General features: G+C 37.0%; 1 protein-coding gene across 1 annotated transcript in view; it reads left to right on the top strand.

Moving 5' to 3' along the window:
* IQUB (IQ motif and ubiquitin domain containing) overlaps positions 1 to 15,182 on the top strand; it is a 64,363-nt gene that overhangs the window by 35,412 nt on the left and 13,769 nt on the right. The window contains exons 8-10 of the mRNA XM_035021022.1: positions 2,254 to 2,429; positions 10,243 to 10,413; positions 13,041 to 13,217. Coding sequence (XP_034876913.1) covers positions 2,254 to 2,429; positions 10,243 to 10,413; positions 13,041 to 13,217 — 524 coding nt within the window. The remainder of the gene's footprint in view (positions 1 to 2,253; positions 2,430 to 10,242; positions 10,414 to 13,040; positions 13,218 to 15,182) is intronic.

The following is a 15,182-nucleotide window of genomic DNA, read 5'->3' as shown; positions in this document are numbered from 1 at the left end:
CCCGGTCTCCGGCCGCACGCCGTGCTTACCCGGCCTGTGACCGCATTTCTATCTCTGGCACCCGACCCCGGGTGGAGTCTTCAAACCCAGCAGATCCCTGCGGTGCGCTCCCCCATGGCTCCTCCCCGGGGAGGAAGGTGAGTCTCCCCGGCTCTGCCGCTTGTTGGGTCCCTGCTGGAGGAGCAGGGGCCCGACTGTGCCGCGGATCCCGGTTTATGGCCACCCCGAGCTGAGAGCCCGCGCCTGGGTTCCGTCTCTGCAGCCGGCTTCCCTGCTCCGATACCTGGGAGCTCTGCCACACTCAGGCACCCCCGGTCTTTCTGTGACCCCGAGGGTCCTGAGACCACACTGTCCCGGAGGGTTCCACCCCCCGCTTAGCCACCAGAGTGACGTCCCTCGGCGGAGCAGACTTTTAAAAGTTCCGATTTTGTGCTCCGCGGCTCTATCACTTGCCAGAAGCGGCCGACGGAGGCCCCTCCCCCGCCGTCTATCCTCCCGAATATCGCCTCGGATTCACTTCTCCGCACATCCTACCTTCCAGAAAGTGTTCGCTTTTCTGCTGAGACAGTTGTTGCTCTTCTTTTCTTCGATCTCCTGTTGAGTTTGTAGGTGTTCAGAATGGTTTGATCCCTATCCAGCTGAATTCCTGAGAGGAGACGAAATCTAGGTCTCCTACTCCTCCGCCATCTTGCCGGGAGAACTACTCTTAAAGGATAAACTCATCAATCATAGATTTCCTGGACTTTCATAACATAATTTAGCCCTTAAATTTACAACCCTTTTGCTGAAGACAATTTAGCTTTTAAATTTAAAAATCTTCTTTTTGAACAGACGAAGCTGTGCAGTGTCTGAATAGTGTATTCCCAGTAAGGGACAGAGTGGATTCTTATAAAAATATCACTGGCATGTCCTTGGCCTGATCAGGATGATTTCAAATTGAAAGTTGAGAGGAAGAAGAAAGAGTCTGATAAAACTTTAAAACTAGATATCATCAAAGGCAGTGGTTACAACAGAAGAAGACCAGAAGCAACTATTAGAGAGAGAGCATGAGCGGGGGGGTGGGGGGCAGCAGGGAGGGCGAGGGCAGAGGGAGAGAGAGAATCTCAAGCAGACTCCTGGCTGAGCACAGAGCCCCTCGTGGGGCTTGATCCCAGGACCCTGAGATCATGACCTGAGCCAAAATCAAGAATCAGCTGCTCAACCAACTGAGCCACCCAGGTGCCCCTAAAATAAATCTTTAAAAAAAACAGTAATCATTATTTTTAAAACTAAGAACTTTGAGTCATCTGACAGGGTAATTTAGCTGGAAAGGTAAAAATCAATTCAGTGATAGGTATTTTCACATATATCAAAATAGTTAACACATTTATATATATATGGGAAATACATATATATCAAAATATTAACCACATTTATGTATATACACACACACACACACACGGGAAGGAAATAACATGTTACCCTCTGTGTATCTTCTTTTGGGGGGGTATCTTCCTGAGGGAAGTTATTCTTTTTTTTTTTTTATCATTTTGTTTTATTTTTTTCATCATAAGTGTACTCCTTTTTCTTTCTTTTTTTTTTTTTTGAGTAAGCCCTACACCCAAGGTGGGACTCAAACTCACAACCCCAAGATCAAGAGTTGCAGCCTCCACCAAATGAGCCAGCAATAAGTGTATAATCCCCATCACCTGTTTCCCTCTCCTCCCACACACCTCCTCTCTGGTAACTATCAGTTTGTTCTCTAGAGTCTGTTTCTTGGTTTGCCGCCACCCCCCCCCCCTGCTTTTTTTCCCTCCCTTTATTCATTTGTTTTGTTTCTTAAATTCCACATATGAGTGAGATCATATGGTATTTGTCTTTCTCTGACTGCCTTATTTTGCTTAAGTAGCAAAAGCAGGTATTCTCTTGAAGGGGGGTCTAAATAGTACGTGTTCGTGGCTGCTACAAACCCAAACCATATATTTTTCAATCCTGGGGAGAGCACGTGCTTACTTGGATGCATAATTTGACATTACCTGAGCTGATTTCCTTTGGCTTCTCTTTGTTTGACTCTAATTTTATTGCTTTAAGTTTCTCAGCTTCCATTTTATCCTATTTTTTCATACATCAGGTGTACAGTATGAATGCTTATATTCGTGTATAATTTTATTTAAAGTGACATAAAATACTGTTTGTCAGGATATGATGGTAAACAATTTTCTGAAAAGGTGTGGGATTTTAAAAACTCAAGAGTGATTCATGTTATTCCTCTAGTCTGGAAGCAAGAAGAATTTGCACGCATTAACCAGTCTTTCACTGGAGCTGAAAGGAAAGCTGCTTTGTGTGAACTTCTGGAAAAAGAGACCCAGATAATTGCTTCCATTGGGAGGCATAGATACATCGCATATATAGCAAACCGGGAAGCATTGATACAAGCTTTTTTGGATAAGGTTAGTAAAGTAACAATTATTTAAGTAAGAATGTATCCTGAGTTTATGTAGAATAATGAACTAAAGAAGAGACTTACATTGTATGAATTTGCATGTTTAAATTTTGTGTGTGTGTTTTTCTTTTTTCTGATACAGTTTTAGACTTTTCTTTTTTAAAGATTTTATTTATTTATTTGAGAGAGAGAGAATGAGAGAGAGCACATGAGAGGGGAGAGGTTCAGAGGGAGAAGCAGACTCCCTGCCGAGCAGGGAGCCCGATGCGGGACTCGATCCCGGGACTCCAGGATCATGACCTGAGCCGAAGGCAGTCGCTTAATCAACTGAGCCACCCAGGCGCCCACAGTTTTAGACTTTTAACTGTGGCTTAGACTAACAGTTGACAATTAACATGAAATTAATATGTTCTTTTTTTTTAGGTATATATATATTTTAAATTTTATTTTATTATCTTATGTTAATCACCATACATTACATCATTAGTTTTTGATGTAGTGTTCCATGATTCATTGTTTGCGTATAACACCCAGTGCTCCATTCAATATGTGCCCTTAACTAAAAAGTTTTGGCCATGAAGGAAAAAATAAAGATACCTTCCTTCTGACTGTTCATTTAGCTTTAGGCTGGCTGTGGAAGTTAGATGAATTGCACACCCTGATGAAATGGAGAGTTATTGAAGTCACAAAATGTCTGGGTTTAGGATGCCTCATAGAAAGCAACCCAGGGAAAAGAGCTATAGACTAGTGTTTTTGCTTTTGCTCACCAGGTCATTAACTGACTAGAACTTTCTGATCAAAAGCATATATGATTATTGAAAACCATGAAAACATACAATTAAGGGAAAAACTAATTATCTTTTTGTGTTGAAACTGCCTGTTTGATATTGATTGCATAGCCTGTTTCCATAGTGACCAATCTCCTTTTGTAATCCTGATCTTTCCAGACAATTAAAAGCCAATCCAGACACAAGAAGAAAAGGGATAGTGTTCTTCAAGATCTTTGCCTATAGTGACTCTAGTCGTAAGGTTCTTGTTATTTGAGAACATTCATTCTTAAAAGCCATGTTTTTTTGATACTACAAATGCCCTCTTCTCATTTTACTAATATACTCTCCTGTTTGATCTCAATTTTTCTTGTGGCTTTTACTACCTACAGCCTGGAACTCCCTGCAGGTTCTTCCAAATCACATATCCAGTTGCCTATTGTTATTGCTCTGTGGGTGTCCCAAGAGTACACCTTAAGTTGACATGTCAACACTGAAATTAAATCATCTCACCATTCCCTGGCCCCTCATCTCCAAACTGATCCTGTTTTGTAGCACTCACATAATTTATCTTCATGAATGTTTCATCATCTATTTATTTCAGGCAGACACCTGGGCATTATTCTTGACATCCCATCCAACCACTGACCAGTTTGTTCTATTACTTTAATAATCTTCTCCATCCTTTATTTCCTCCTAAGCCACTACTACCGCGTATGGGGAAATGGCTCTGCCATGGCCCCCTGATGACCTTGCATGTACCCAAACAGGCCAGTAGGCAAAGACTTGAACCACAGCTAATCTGTGGTTCATAAGGTTCATTCATAAGGAATGCCTTGTGATCCTGCTGGAAAATGAAAGGATGGGAGGCTTTTGAAGAGATGCTATGGAGCGGGTCCTTTCTTTTGCTTCCCTATGTTCCCTCAGAGACTGTCATGAGACAGGTCTTGTGTGTGTGAGCTTGACAGTGATTCAGTTGAATGTGGATTTCCTTCTCATTTGGATTACTTTATGTCTCCAAATTAGGCTCTCAGCCTCCAGTCTCCCTTCACAGTACCCTCCTGTCATCCCTACGCTGCCATAGTGACCTCACTAAACACAGCTCTGCTCCTGCCCCTCCTTGTTGTCCTCAGGGAGGAAGGATTTCCATAATCGATTGCCAGCACACCTCACCTGTCCTCTTGTCTCAGTGTCATCTCTCCTTGCACACTGTGGCCACACTGCTCCAGCTATGCTCAATTACCTGCACGTCCTCAGAAAGACCGTGTGCTGTCCATGCTTTTGCATCCAGTGTTGCCTCTACATGGAACATCCTTTCCCTCCTTCCTTAGTAGCTAGCTACGCACCCTTCAAAACAAGCTCAGATGCCCCTTCTTCTTGAAGGGGTCTGCTGATCGTCCTACTCTAGCCTGCACTATACACTTTCATGAGACCCTGTTTCACTTCTGTTTTAGTACATAATGGTCAGTTTTTATTATATCTATTTACATGTCTGAGTCATTCCTAGATACTGAGTTTCTTAAGCAGGAGCTTTTATCTCTGTATCCTCATATCCAGCACAGTGCTTATCATTGAGTATTACTAAATGCTTGTGGAGGAAGGCAGGGAGGAAAACTAAGGAACAGAAGTAATTGTTGTGTAATTTCATATTTCAGGTATTATCAAGAAATTATGCAATGTAGATTTGCCATTTCAGGTTCTTGAACATCTTCATTCTAGGAAAGATGGAAACATAATATGCATACTTTTCCAGAGTCATATTTCAAACTAAACTTATTCCTTTAGCAAGTTTCTTTATCTTGAATCCGGCTTCACCACCAGGAACTGTGTTCCTTATGTGTCTGACTGTTAACCTTACCAATGAGGACAGCATGGACTTAGGGCAGCAGAGATCCAGAATGTTTGAAGGAGCTGGGGGCCTCTGAGGTACAGTGGACAGGGAAGACAAGTGACACCTACCCTTCCTTATTTGAGGCTGGAATGTCTACAGGAATTCCTACTTAGGCTTTCTCTGATGCTTTGTTTCCTATAAACTATTTTATTTATTCATTTATTTATTAAAATTTTATTCATTTATTTGACAGAGAGAGACACAGCAAGAGAGGGAACACAAGCAGGGGGAGCCGCAGAGGGAGAAGCAGGCTTCCTGCGGAGCAGGGAGCCCAATGTGGGTCTCAATCCCAGGACCCTAGGATCATGACCTGAGCCGAAGGCAGATGCTTAACGACAGCCACCCAGGCACCCGTCCTATAAACTATTTTAAATTCTTCTTGTTAATGCTTATACAGTTAATCTCACCAGTCCTTAGGCTAAGATTTAGAGGAAATGGACATTTTAGCTGATACAAGGGAATTTTACCTCCGTTTTGACCAAAATGTTGTATAAGGCAGGGAGAACACATCCACAGGTTGGAACTGCTACACTTGAAATTGATCCTAATCCATTACATAGCTTAATTAGTCTAGTCGTTAAAAATATTGACTAACAGTGACTTTGGCCTACTTTTAACCTGTTACAGTAAATTCTAAAATCTTCGTTATTCTATTTAAATTCATTTAAATAAACTTTTTGTATAGGATGCTATACTAAACATCATAGAAAACAATAGAGATAGATTTTATAGTCTTTCCTTGGAAATACTTCTACAATATCTATTCCTCTTTAGGCCTGTCTACCTCTCCCCTACCCCATACCTAGCATTGTCTCTAATATTCAGGAGGAGACAGTGCTGATTTCATAAAACTTGAAGTAACTTATTATCCTACAGTTAGTTTTTGTTTTTTATTATTAAGAAAAGGTAGCTTATACTTAATCCCTGAAGCTAGACAAGGTCAGAGTTTTTTCAAATGTCAAAACTAACAACCAGAGCCATAATGCAGACTTTAAGATCCACACTTAGCACCATAACATATAGATATATAAAGAAAATATTTACTTTCCTATAATTTGGAAATAACTTTGGAGAATAAATTTTATGTTTGGTTTTAGCTTAACTTCATTGTATCTAAATATTATGTGGTTTACTGAACTAATATTTTATTTTTAATCTTATCCTGAACATAGAATTTCTCTGAGTAATGAATGATAGGATTTCCAATTAGTCCAGTCAAGGCATTAAACTAATCAGCTATTATGGATTCATATTAAGTCTTCATTCTCCATAGAAGTTAAATAATTTGTCATTTTAACCATCAAACATTGACCTCGGCGGCAGGTTATCAAATGTTAAAAACTCACAAGCTGACAGAGATGAAAAAAAGGCAGGCCAAGAAATTCGAATAAAAAACCATCAGCCAGTTTCTAATGTATCTTGGGTTCTCTTCACCCAAACTGTGTTAAAGAGACAATTTGAATTTCTGCAAGACATTTCCTCTAGAGTCAAGGCCGTTTATTTCTTTGATTCCCATACCACTTCTCACAGTCACAAGCTACAAAACCGCAGTCCTTGTGAGCTCTGTTATTTGAATGTTTTTTCTCCCTCCTGAACTCTGGTGGCCAACAGCTAGTGGGATGGAAAAATACAATGGATTTTTGCTTCTCTCTGAGCACCGCGGTTTACAGGGGTGTTCTCTGTGTACGAACAAAACCGCTTTGCTGTGTAAAAGAAGTTGATCACTACGCAGTAGCTTTTGGGGGCCAGGCTTCTTAATTCGTGCCCTTGGGGACCTGAGTATGAGTTTAGGAGGAATAGAGCGCTCCTTTCACAGGGCGGTCATGTCTTCTCTTCCGTGGAAGCCTGCTGCTCTCGGGGGCTTTGTTACCCTCCACCTTCCCTTCCTTGAAACGTCTTCCTGCTGCTCTTCTGTTTCTCTCCTCCGGAGTCTGCCCCGGCTCAGTTGTTGGCAGCTTGATGGAATTTATTACACTCCTGTCTTCTGAAGCAATTTAAGACCATGATTGTTGTACATCTCTTATTACAGCCAAAGCTTTCAAAGAAAAAAGGAAAGAGGAAAGAGAAATAAGTAAAGTTGACGCGTGTTCCTGTGTCAGATTAAAAAAAAAATACCTTAAGGCCTGAAATCAAAGAAGCTTAGAACTGAATGAAGATCAGGTTATCAGTGTTGGCAGAAATACATCCATGTATAAAAACAGCTTTGTGAAACAGAATTTTTTTATATCTTTTAGTGCTAACTGGGGAAAGTCAAGCTTCACATCTAGACTTCTTTGATTATATCGCACAGTTCCCTTTATTCTGGCTAATTCCTGGTTATTTTTCAGGTTTTATCCTAGACACGATTTTCTTTTCACCAAGTAATTGCTTCATAGCAACCTGTGGTTACTTACCTATTTACCTGCAATCATCAAGCATAATTACCCTTTATTTTAATTATTTCTTTTCTTATCTTTACATATTATTAGATTTGAGAGTTCTTGAAATCAGTATAGTATTTTATTTACTCTGCCTAGTACACTGACTAATATATAGTAAACACAACAAATGTTTGTTGAATGAATGAATGAGTATGGTAGGCCCTATCAGATATACAGAACTACATGAGAAGTTTATTTCTTATAATCTTTCGGGAGAAATAAAATTAACAAACAAGATAACTCTAGAACAATTTGGATTTAAATTTCATTGCCCTGAGTGATTTGAAATAGAGACGCTGCATACTTGTGTGTGTTTGTGTGTGTGTGTGTGTGTTTACAAGTACAATAGCACTTCGGATACTAGCAATTTCATTGGTTCAAAACATAGTAGTTAAGAATTTTTATGGAAAGGTAGGGTTTGAGTTAAAAATTGGAGGGTGGGAAGGTTTTGGATGTTGAGTATATTTGGAAAAAATCCAAGATATTACCACATCATACTATATTATATGGGGCTAAAAACTTGAAGGGGAGGTGGAGTTAAATCAGTCTATCAGCTAAAATACAATTTAGTAGATGAACTAGGCATTTCCTTTAAAAGGTAATTATACTTGGATTATTACAAATGAAGTAAGTTACCGCCTGCAGAGCAAAAGGTACTGTCCACATTACTGGAAGAAAGGAAATTGCATTTAGTAGAACCACCCTGAAGAAAATTTGTGGAAAGATTAAGATATTAGTTAGACTTTAAAATATCACAATATGAAACTTAGCCTAAGATTGCTTATTCCTTAAAACTTTCAAAAGGAGCTTTGAAACAAACATTAAACTTTAGTAACACTCTGAGGCCTACTCCAAGGAAGGCTGTATCTATTTAAAACAATATATATATAGATATATATATAGTATATATAAAAATATATAATACATATATATTTATTTATTTATTACTTATTCTAAGTGATAATAAATGACAAAATATTTTCTTTTTTTAAAATTTTATTTATTTAGTTAGAGAGATCGCGACAGAGAGAGAGAGAGAGCACATGAGCAGGGGGAGTGGCAGAGGGAGAGGGAGAAGCAGACTCCATGCTGATGAGGGTCTCAAGGGGCTTGATCCAAGAACCCCAGGATCATGACCTGAGCTGAAGAAGGACGCTTAACTGACTGAGCCACCCAGGCCCCTCTACAAGATACTTTCTTGTTGAGCTATTTCCCTTTTATAATCCTTAATAAATTTTAGTTAATTCTATCAGTGTGCTAAGTAGCAGTACATTATTTAATATTAGATTTACGCCTTAAAAATATACGTTAATTATAGGGTTGCAGCCTCTCATTTGCTGAATTAAAACTAGAACTGAGAATCTAAAGTTTCTGATGAAAATTTGTAGCTCTGAACTGCACTTATTTTGCCTTTGATTAGAAAATGCTGCCATTACTTTGAAAACATATCAAATATAGTTGTTTTTAGATGGTACTTTTCAGTTTTCAATGTAATTTAGCTAATATGAAATGTAAAAAATTTTAAAAGTAATTTAAGGCTGCAACTAAAAATTCCTCATGATAACTGTCATTTTAAATACAGCCTTATATTATTTCTTTGTTTGGCTAGTCTGCATTCCTGATGATTTGTTCCCATACATGGGCTTCTATTTAAACTTTAAATTATATAAAATCTAAGATTTAAATGGCTGCAAGTATGGCATAAATTGGACTGCAGGTCTCCAAAGCAATTACCATTCAGCCTATAAAAAATCCAGCATTTGGACAGTTAATAGTCGTGATCAAAATAGCCTTGTTTCTGATAGATTAAAATCAGGGAAAGAAATTGAGCAGCTTTATACCATAAAGAAGAAGAGAAAATAGTGAGTTTTCACAGTGAAATTTCTAGGTGAATGCATCTTTTCTTAAAGTCTTAGTAAGGGGACACCTGGGTGGCTCAGTCGGTTAAGCGTCTGCCTTCGGCTCAAGTCATGATCCCAGGGTCCTGGGATCGAGTGCCGCATCGGGCTCCCTGCTCTGCAGGAAGCCTGCTTCTCCCTCTGCGGCTCCTCCTGCTTGTGTTCCCTCTCTGTGTCTCTCTGCCAAATAAATAAATCTGGAATAGATCTGGAAATAGGGAGTGAGAATATTAGCCATCATCAGGAGGCAGGGACCACAGCACTGCTAAGATAGCTAAATATAGCAGTTTGACTATCGACACCTGCTTTGTGAGGAACTGTGAACTTGTTATAGACTTAACGTTTATTGGAAACAAAACCATAACTCACAGAGTCCCATTTTGCAGTATCTGTAGGTCTAATGCATTGAGGATTGTAACAATTGCTCCGCAAAAGTTGTCTTCAATTGGCAAAGCATGATCAAGACACATTTCTATAAATTGTAACTGAACCAAGCAGATCCTTTTTTTTTAAACATTCCAAATAACATGCCTTTCCCAAAGGGCAATGAGTTATTCCATATACCCATTAAGCCATTCAACATAAGAATTAGTACAAACTAGTAGCAAATTCTGAATCTTGTAGAAATGTTTGCACTTCCACAGACTAAATAGCTCTTTTATATCTTTTTTCCTAGAATGTTTTACTTTCCCATGGTCTACAAATTCTTCAATTAATTTCCTCAAGTTTTAGTGATACTTTTATTCATAAAGCACATGATACTAAGGTAGCTTTTAGTAGAAGTAACAAAATTATTTTTTAACCTTTAATTAACTGATAATTATAAACTTATATTATTTTTAAGTGTTCAGCTCCAAAGGTATGGAGAACATTTAGTGGCAAAATAATTGAGATGGATACACAGTTCACCATCAGAGCCAGAGAGCTGCAGAACATCTATAAATGCATTATGCTGAAAAATATCTCTCAAGATGAAAGGCTGGATGTACTCCTAACTCTTAAACATACTGTGAAGGTATATTAACTTTCTCTTAGTTTTGAGGTATCACTATCAATTAAAAAAATGAATACTAAAATAAACTGTTTTGTATTAATTATAAAGATGATTCATCAATGTTTATATATATGAATTTATTTTGTCAACAGCTCTACTGTTTTGGTATAATTTGGGGAGGATGTGGCTTATGCATTAATATTTATCTAAAAGTTCTCAAACTATACATTATGATACATAATAAATATAAATGTAGCACAATGAATATTCTAAACATAAATATACCCATATCTATGCAATGGATACAAATATATAGCATGGAATTAATACTCCACTCAGTTCAGTAAAGCAGCAATTGTCTATGTATTTTGACACTTTCCAGTGAAAATTTTATTTTTAGCAGTTTTAAAGCAGCATTGGAGTATTTTAATTTTTTTCTCTTTATTTATTGATTTAAGACACTTTAGTTGAGTAAATGGTTCTTCTTGGGAGGTAAGTCTCCATAGATCTCTTGTATTTCTTCCCATCTTTTTTTTTTTTTTAAGATTTTATTTATTTATTTGAGAGAGAGAGCAGGAGTGGAGGGAAGCAGCAGAGGGAGAGGGAGAAGCTGACTCCCCAGTGTGGGGCTCCATCCCAGGACCTGGGGATCATGACTTGAGCTGAAGGCAGACACTGAACCCATTGAGCCACCCAGGCCCCCCCATTTCTCCTCATCTTGAGAACAGAGGCATTGACTTGATTAGGCATTGACTGTCTTTGTTCTGGATTACCTTTTTAAAGATGTTTGTGTAGTGACTAACATTGGAAGATAGAGATAGGAAGAAAGAGAGAAGCAGGAGGTCCAGAGGTTGGAAATGAACATGATATCCATGGTGGGCATTAAAAAAGCCAGATTGGAAAAAAGAGTGCAGGTAGGGAATACAGTAGAAATCCTCCTAACTGACATTTTTAGGAACATAAGCTGGTTAATAACAATAATAATAATAGAAAACAAAAACAAAGGATAGGCTTAAAAAATAAATTGTGCATATCTTAAACAATATGTTTAACCTAATATATCTACATGTACATTTATTTAACAATATTTTGATGGAGGATTAAGGCCTTTAAGCATGACTCAAATTCTGGATCTATTCATTAGGCTGTATAATCTTAGATAAGTTATTTAACATTTCTGAAAATCAATTTCATCATTTGTAAAATTAGTTGCTTGGAGGTTATAAATATGTGTGTATATATGTACATATATATCTATTTATAAAATATAAATAAATATAATCTATATATCTCAGTGCTTACAAATAGGGAGCCCTCAATGAATAATAGGTATTACTTTGATGACAATTACTAAGAGAGACCAGGGACTCTTAAACCTGAGTACACATTAGAATCATCTGGAGAGCTTGAAAGAGAGAGCAAGATTCACAGAGACAGAGACAGAGAGAGAGAATATGAGAATAAATGAATAAGGGATGGTATCTAGGCCCCATTTCAGAGAAGTTAAATTAGATCCTCAAGTATGAGGGCAATCTTAAAACCTTTAAAAATCTTCCCCAGGTCATTCTAATATGCCTTCAGGGTCAAGGGCCCCAGATATAGACTCTTGAGTTAGCTTTACCAAGTATGTATTAAAAAGTACAGGAGAACATTATTTTACAGTCACACTGCCTTCACGTTCTGACTCCTTCATTCAAACTGTGTTTCTTTTAATCCTCTCTTGAGCAATTGGATCAACTTACTTCTATTTTACTACTCATAAATCCTACCTTAATCACTTAACTTCTACTTGGGGCTTTCTTATTCAACCACACTCATTTCTGTGACTTTATTAAAAAATTGTGAATTATACAAATTTGCAGAAAAAATGTATTTTATACACATACACACACACACACAATTTAACAAATATGAAGTCACCAACCATGTAACCTTCTCTGACCCCAGAACAGGACATTGCCAACATTGTGAGTATCCCCCTTTCTCTTTATAATCCCAGTTCACCCTCTCATCCCCTAGAATATTGACTTTCATAGCAGTCATTTCCTTGATTTTCTTTATAGTTTTGCTACTTATGTGTATGTATGTATCTCTTTCTCTCTCTCTAGATATATACTTATATCTATATATATGTCTTTAAATAATATGGTTTAGTGTTGCTTATTTTTAGATTTTATTTAAATGGAATGATACAGTATTATCTTGTGCCTTGCTGCTTTTGCTCAACGACATTAATTTGTAAGATTTAAGCTTGTTATTGTATATAGCTGTAGTTTACTCATTTCCATACATTTGATATTCTATCAGTATATGTATTGTATGAATAAGCCATCACTTATTTATGTCATCAATTTATTTGTGGATATTTGGTTGTTTCTAATTTTGAACTTTTGTGAACAATGATTCTATATGCACATTTCTCTAAAGCACTCTAAAGAGTGGAACTGGTGGATTGTAGATTACACATATCTGAAGCTCTCCTAGATAATGTCAAGTTTTTTTTCCAGATTAGTTGTTGGTACATTCCTACCAGTTTCTTTTGGAATTTCTTTCTTTTGGAATATAGTTTTCAGTTTGTTTGGTGGTAATTTTGAAAATTAAATTAGTGACTTTAAAAATTCTATACTGAATATGTTTGTTTTGTATAGGAACATGAATGTAAACTGACTCAGGAAATTCTAGAACTGATTGACAGAGAGGTGGACCTTATGATGAGAGGAGTCAAACATCATAATCTTGAAGGACTCAGAAAAAGAATTGCAACACTCTTTTCTCATTATATCAAAACACCTCTATTTAATCCAGAAGTTGCAAGACATCTTAAGGTACTCTACTTTTTTTCCTGTATTCCTTTCCTAGGATTCTGAGAGATGCTATAGTAAATTGAAGTACATTCAAATTTTGCTTTAATGCTTTACTTGGGGTCCATGTGGAAGACCATCTTGTTGGTGAAATCTCTTTTGAATGATTGTTTTTTATGTCAATATATTAAACTTAGTCATTTAACTTATTCTGTGTCTGTATTTTTAAGTTTGAATTCTTCCCTCCTCTCTGAACCAAACTGAATATTGCACTGTGCAATCCTGACCTCTCACCCTGTCATGCTTTCGAACATACTGTTACTTCCACCTGGAATGCTGTCCCCTACTCCACTCAGCTAACTCTTGTTCATTTTCTGACATTTAATTCATGGGTCCCCTCCTTCATGAGGCCTCAGAGAGAGTTAAACTTTTCATTTCTGAGATTTTACATGTGCTTTGTTTGTGTTTCCTTGTAAGACTTATTGCTTAGTCATAGTTATTACTGAACAGATCTGTGTAGATATCCTCAGAGAACTTCAAATGTAACATGTATTTGAATTAAACTACCTTTTCCAGCTCCAACAGGCTTAGGCTTCTACGAGGATTTTGCTTTCTAGAGCCAAGAAAAGTATCTTATTGCCTTTTTACTGTCCAAAACTATTTAAAACACTTTTAGTAAAGTTTGGAAAGGAGTGGTTTACTAAAGAATTCTAAATAGTGTTTTATTCTAGTGATTATATTTAAAGTTATAATTTATTAAGAAGCCAGCTAAATATCTATTTTGCTTTTTTGATATAAGATCTCAGTATTTGGTCAAACCTTTTAGAAAAATAAAATTAATTTTTATATTTTCTTTTTTAATGGATCTTTATTTATTTTATTTTTATTATTTCTTAAAGATTTATTTATTTTTAGAGAGAGAGCATGTGCAAGCAGGGGGAGAAGTAGAGGGAGAGGGAGAGAGAGAATCCCAAGCAGACTCCCCACTGAGCCCAGAGCTTGATGTGGGGCTCGATCTTAAGACCCTGAGATCAGGACCTGAGCAGAAACCACGAGTGGGATGCTCAACTGACTGAGCCACCCAGGTGCTGCTTTAATGGATTTTTAAAACTTAATTGTATTGCAAGAGAATATAACAAAACGTCAGTGGTGCCCGGCTGGCTCAGTCTGTAGAACATTCAACTCTTGATCTCAGGGTTGTAAGTTCGAGCTCCACATTGGGTGTAGAGATTACTTAAAAATAAAATCTTAAAAAATATATATATATAATATATAACAAAACTCCAAGAGAAAAATTGCCCATTATATTATTTCTTATTCAAATTAGTGTTTTATTTGCCCAAGCTACCTTCTAGTCCTCTACATACTTAACTCAGCTTTTATAGATTTGCAGTAATAGATTTTAATATTCTACACATTCACATAACATACCATTTTATTCAGTTTTTAAATTTACCTTTGGTAAAATTGACTATTTGGTTATACCTAAGCCAGTTTCATCTGTTTCATCGCCAACGGTAATGTGAGAGTTCCACTAGTTCTGCATCCTTGTCAGCAGCTGGTATTGCCAGTCTCTGTTTTCACTTTTGGAGTTCTAATAAATGTATAGTAGTATTCCATTATATTTTAGTCTGTGATTTCCTAATGAATATAATATTAAGCATCTTCTCATGCATCTTTTTTTGCCATCTATATAACTTTTTGTTGAAGTATCTGCACATATCTGTTGCCACTACCCCCCCTTCTTAAAGTTGAGGTGTTTATTTTCTCATTACTGAGTTTTGAGAATTCCTTATATATTTTATATATAAGTCCTTTGTAAGATACATGATTTGTAAATATTTTCCCTCAGTCTGCAGCTTGTCTTCTCATTCTCCTAACAGTATCTTTAATAGAGCAGATGATTTTTATTTCAATGAAGTTGAATTTATCCATTTTTAAAATGGATCATGCTTTTGGCATTTATTTTGTAGTTAAGAAATCTTTTTC

The sequence above is a fragment of the Mirounga leonina genome, unplaced genomic scaffold, assembly GCF_011800145.1.
Source record: "Mirounga leonina isolate KUSES-001 unplaced genomic scaffold, KU_Mleo_1.0 Mir_174, whole genome shotgun sequence".
Classification (NCBI taxonomy): Eukaryota; Metazoa; Chordata; class Mammalia; order Carnivora; family Phocidae; genus Mirounga; species Mirounga leonina.
The sequence above is the reverse complement of the archived record's forward strand: the minus strand, read 5'-3'. Positions and strand labels throughout refer to the sequence as shown.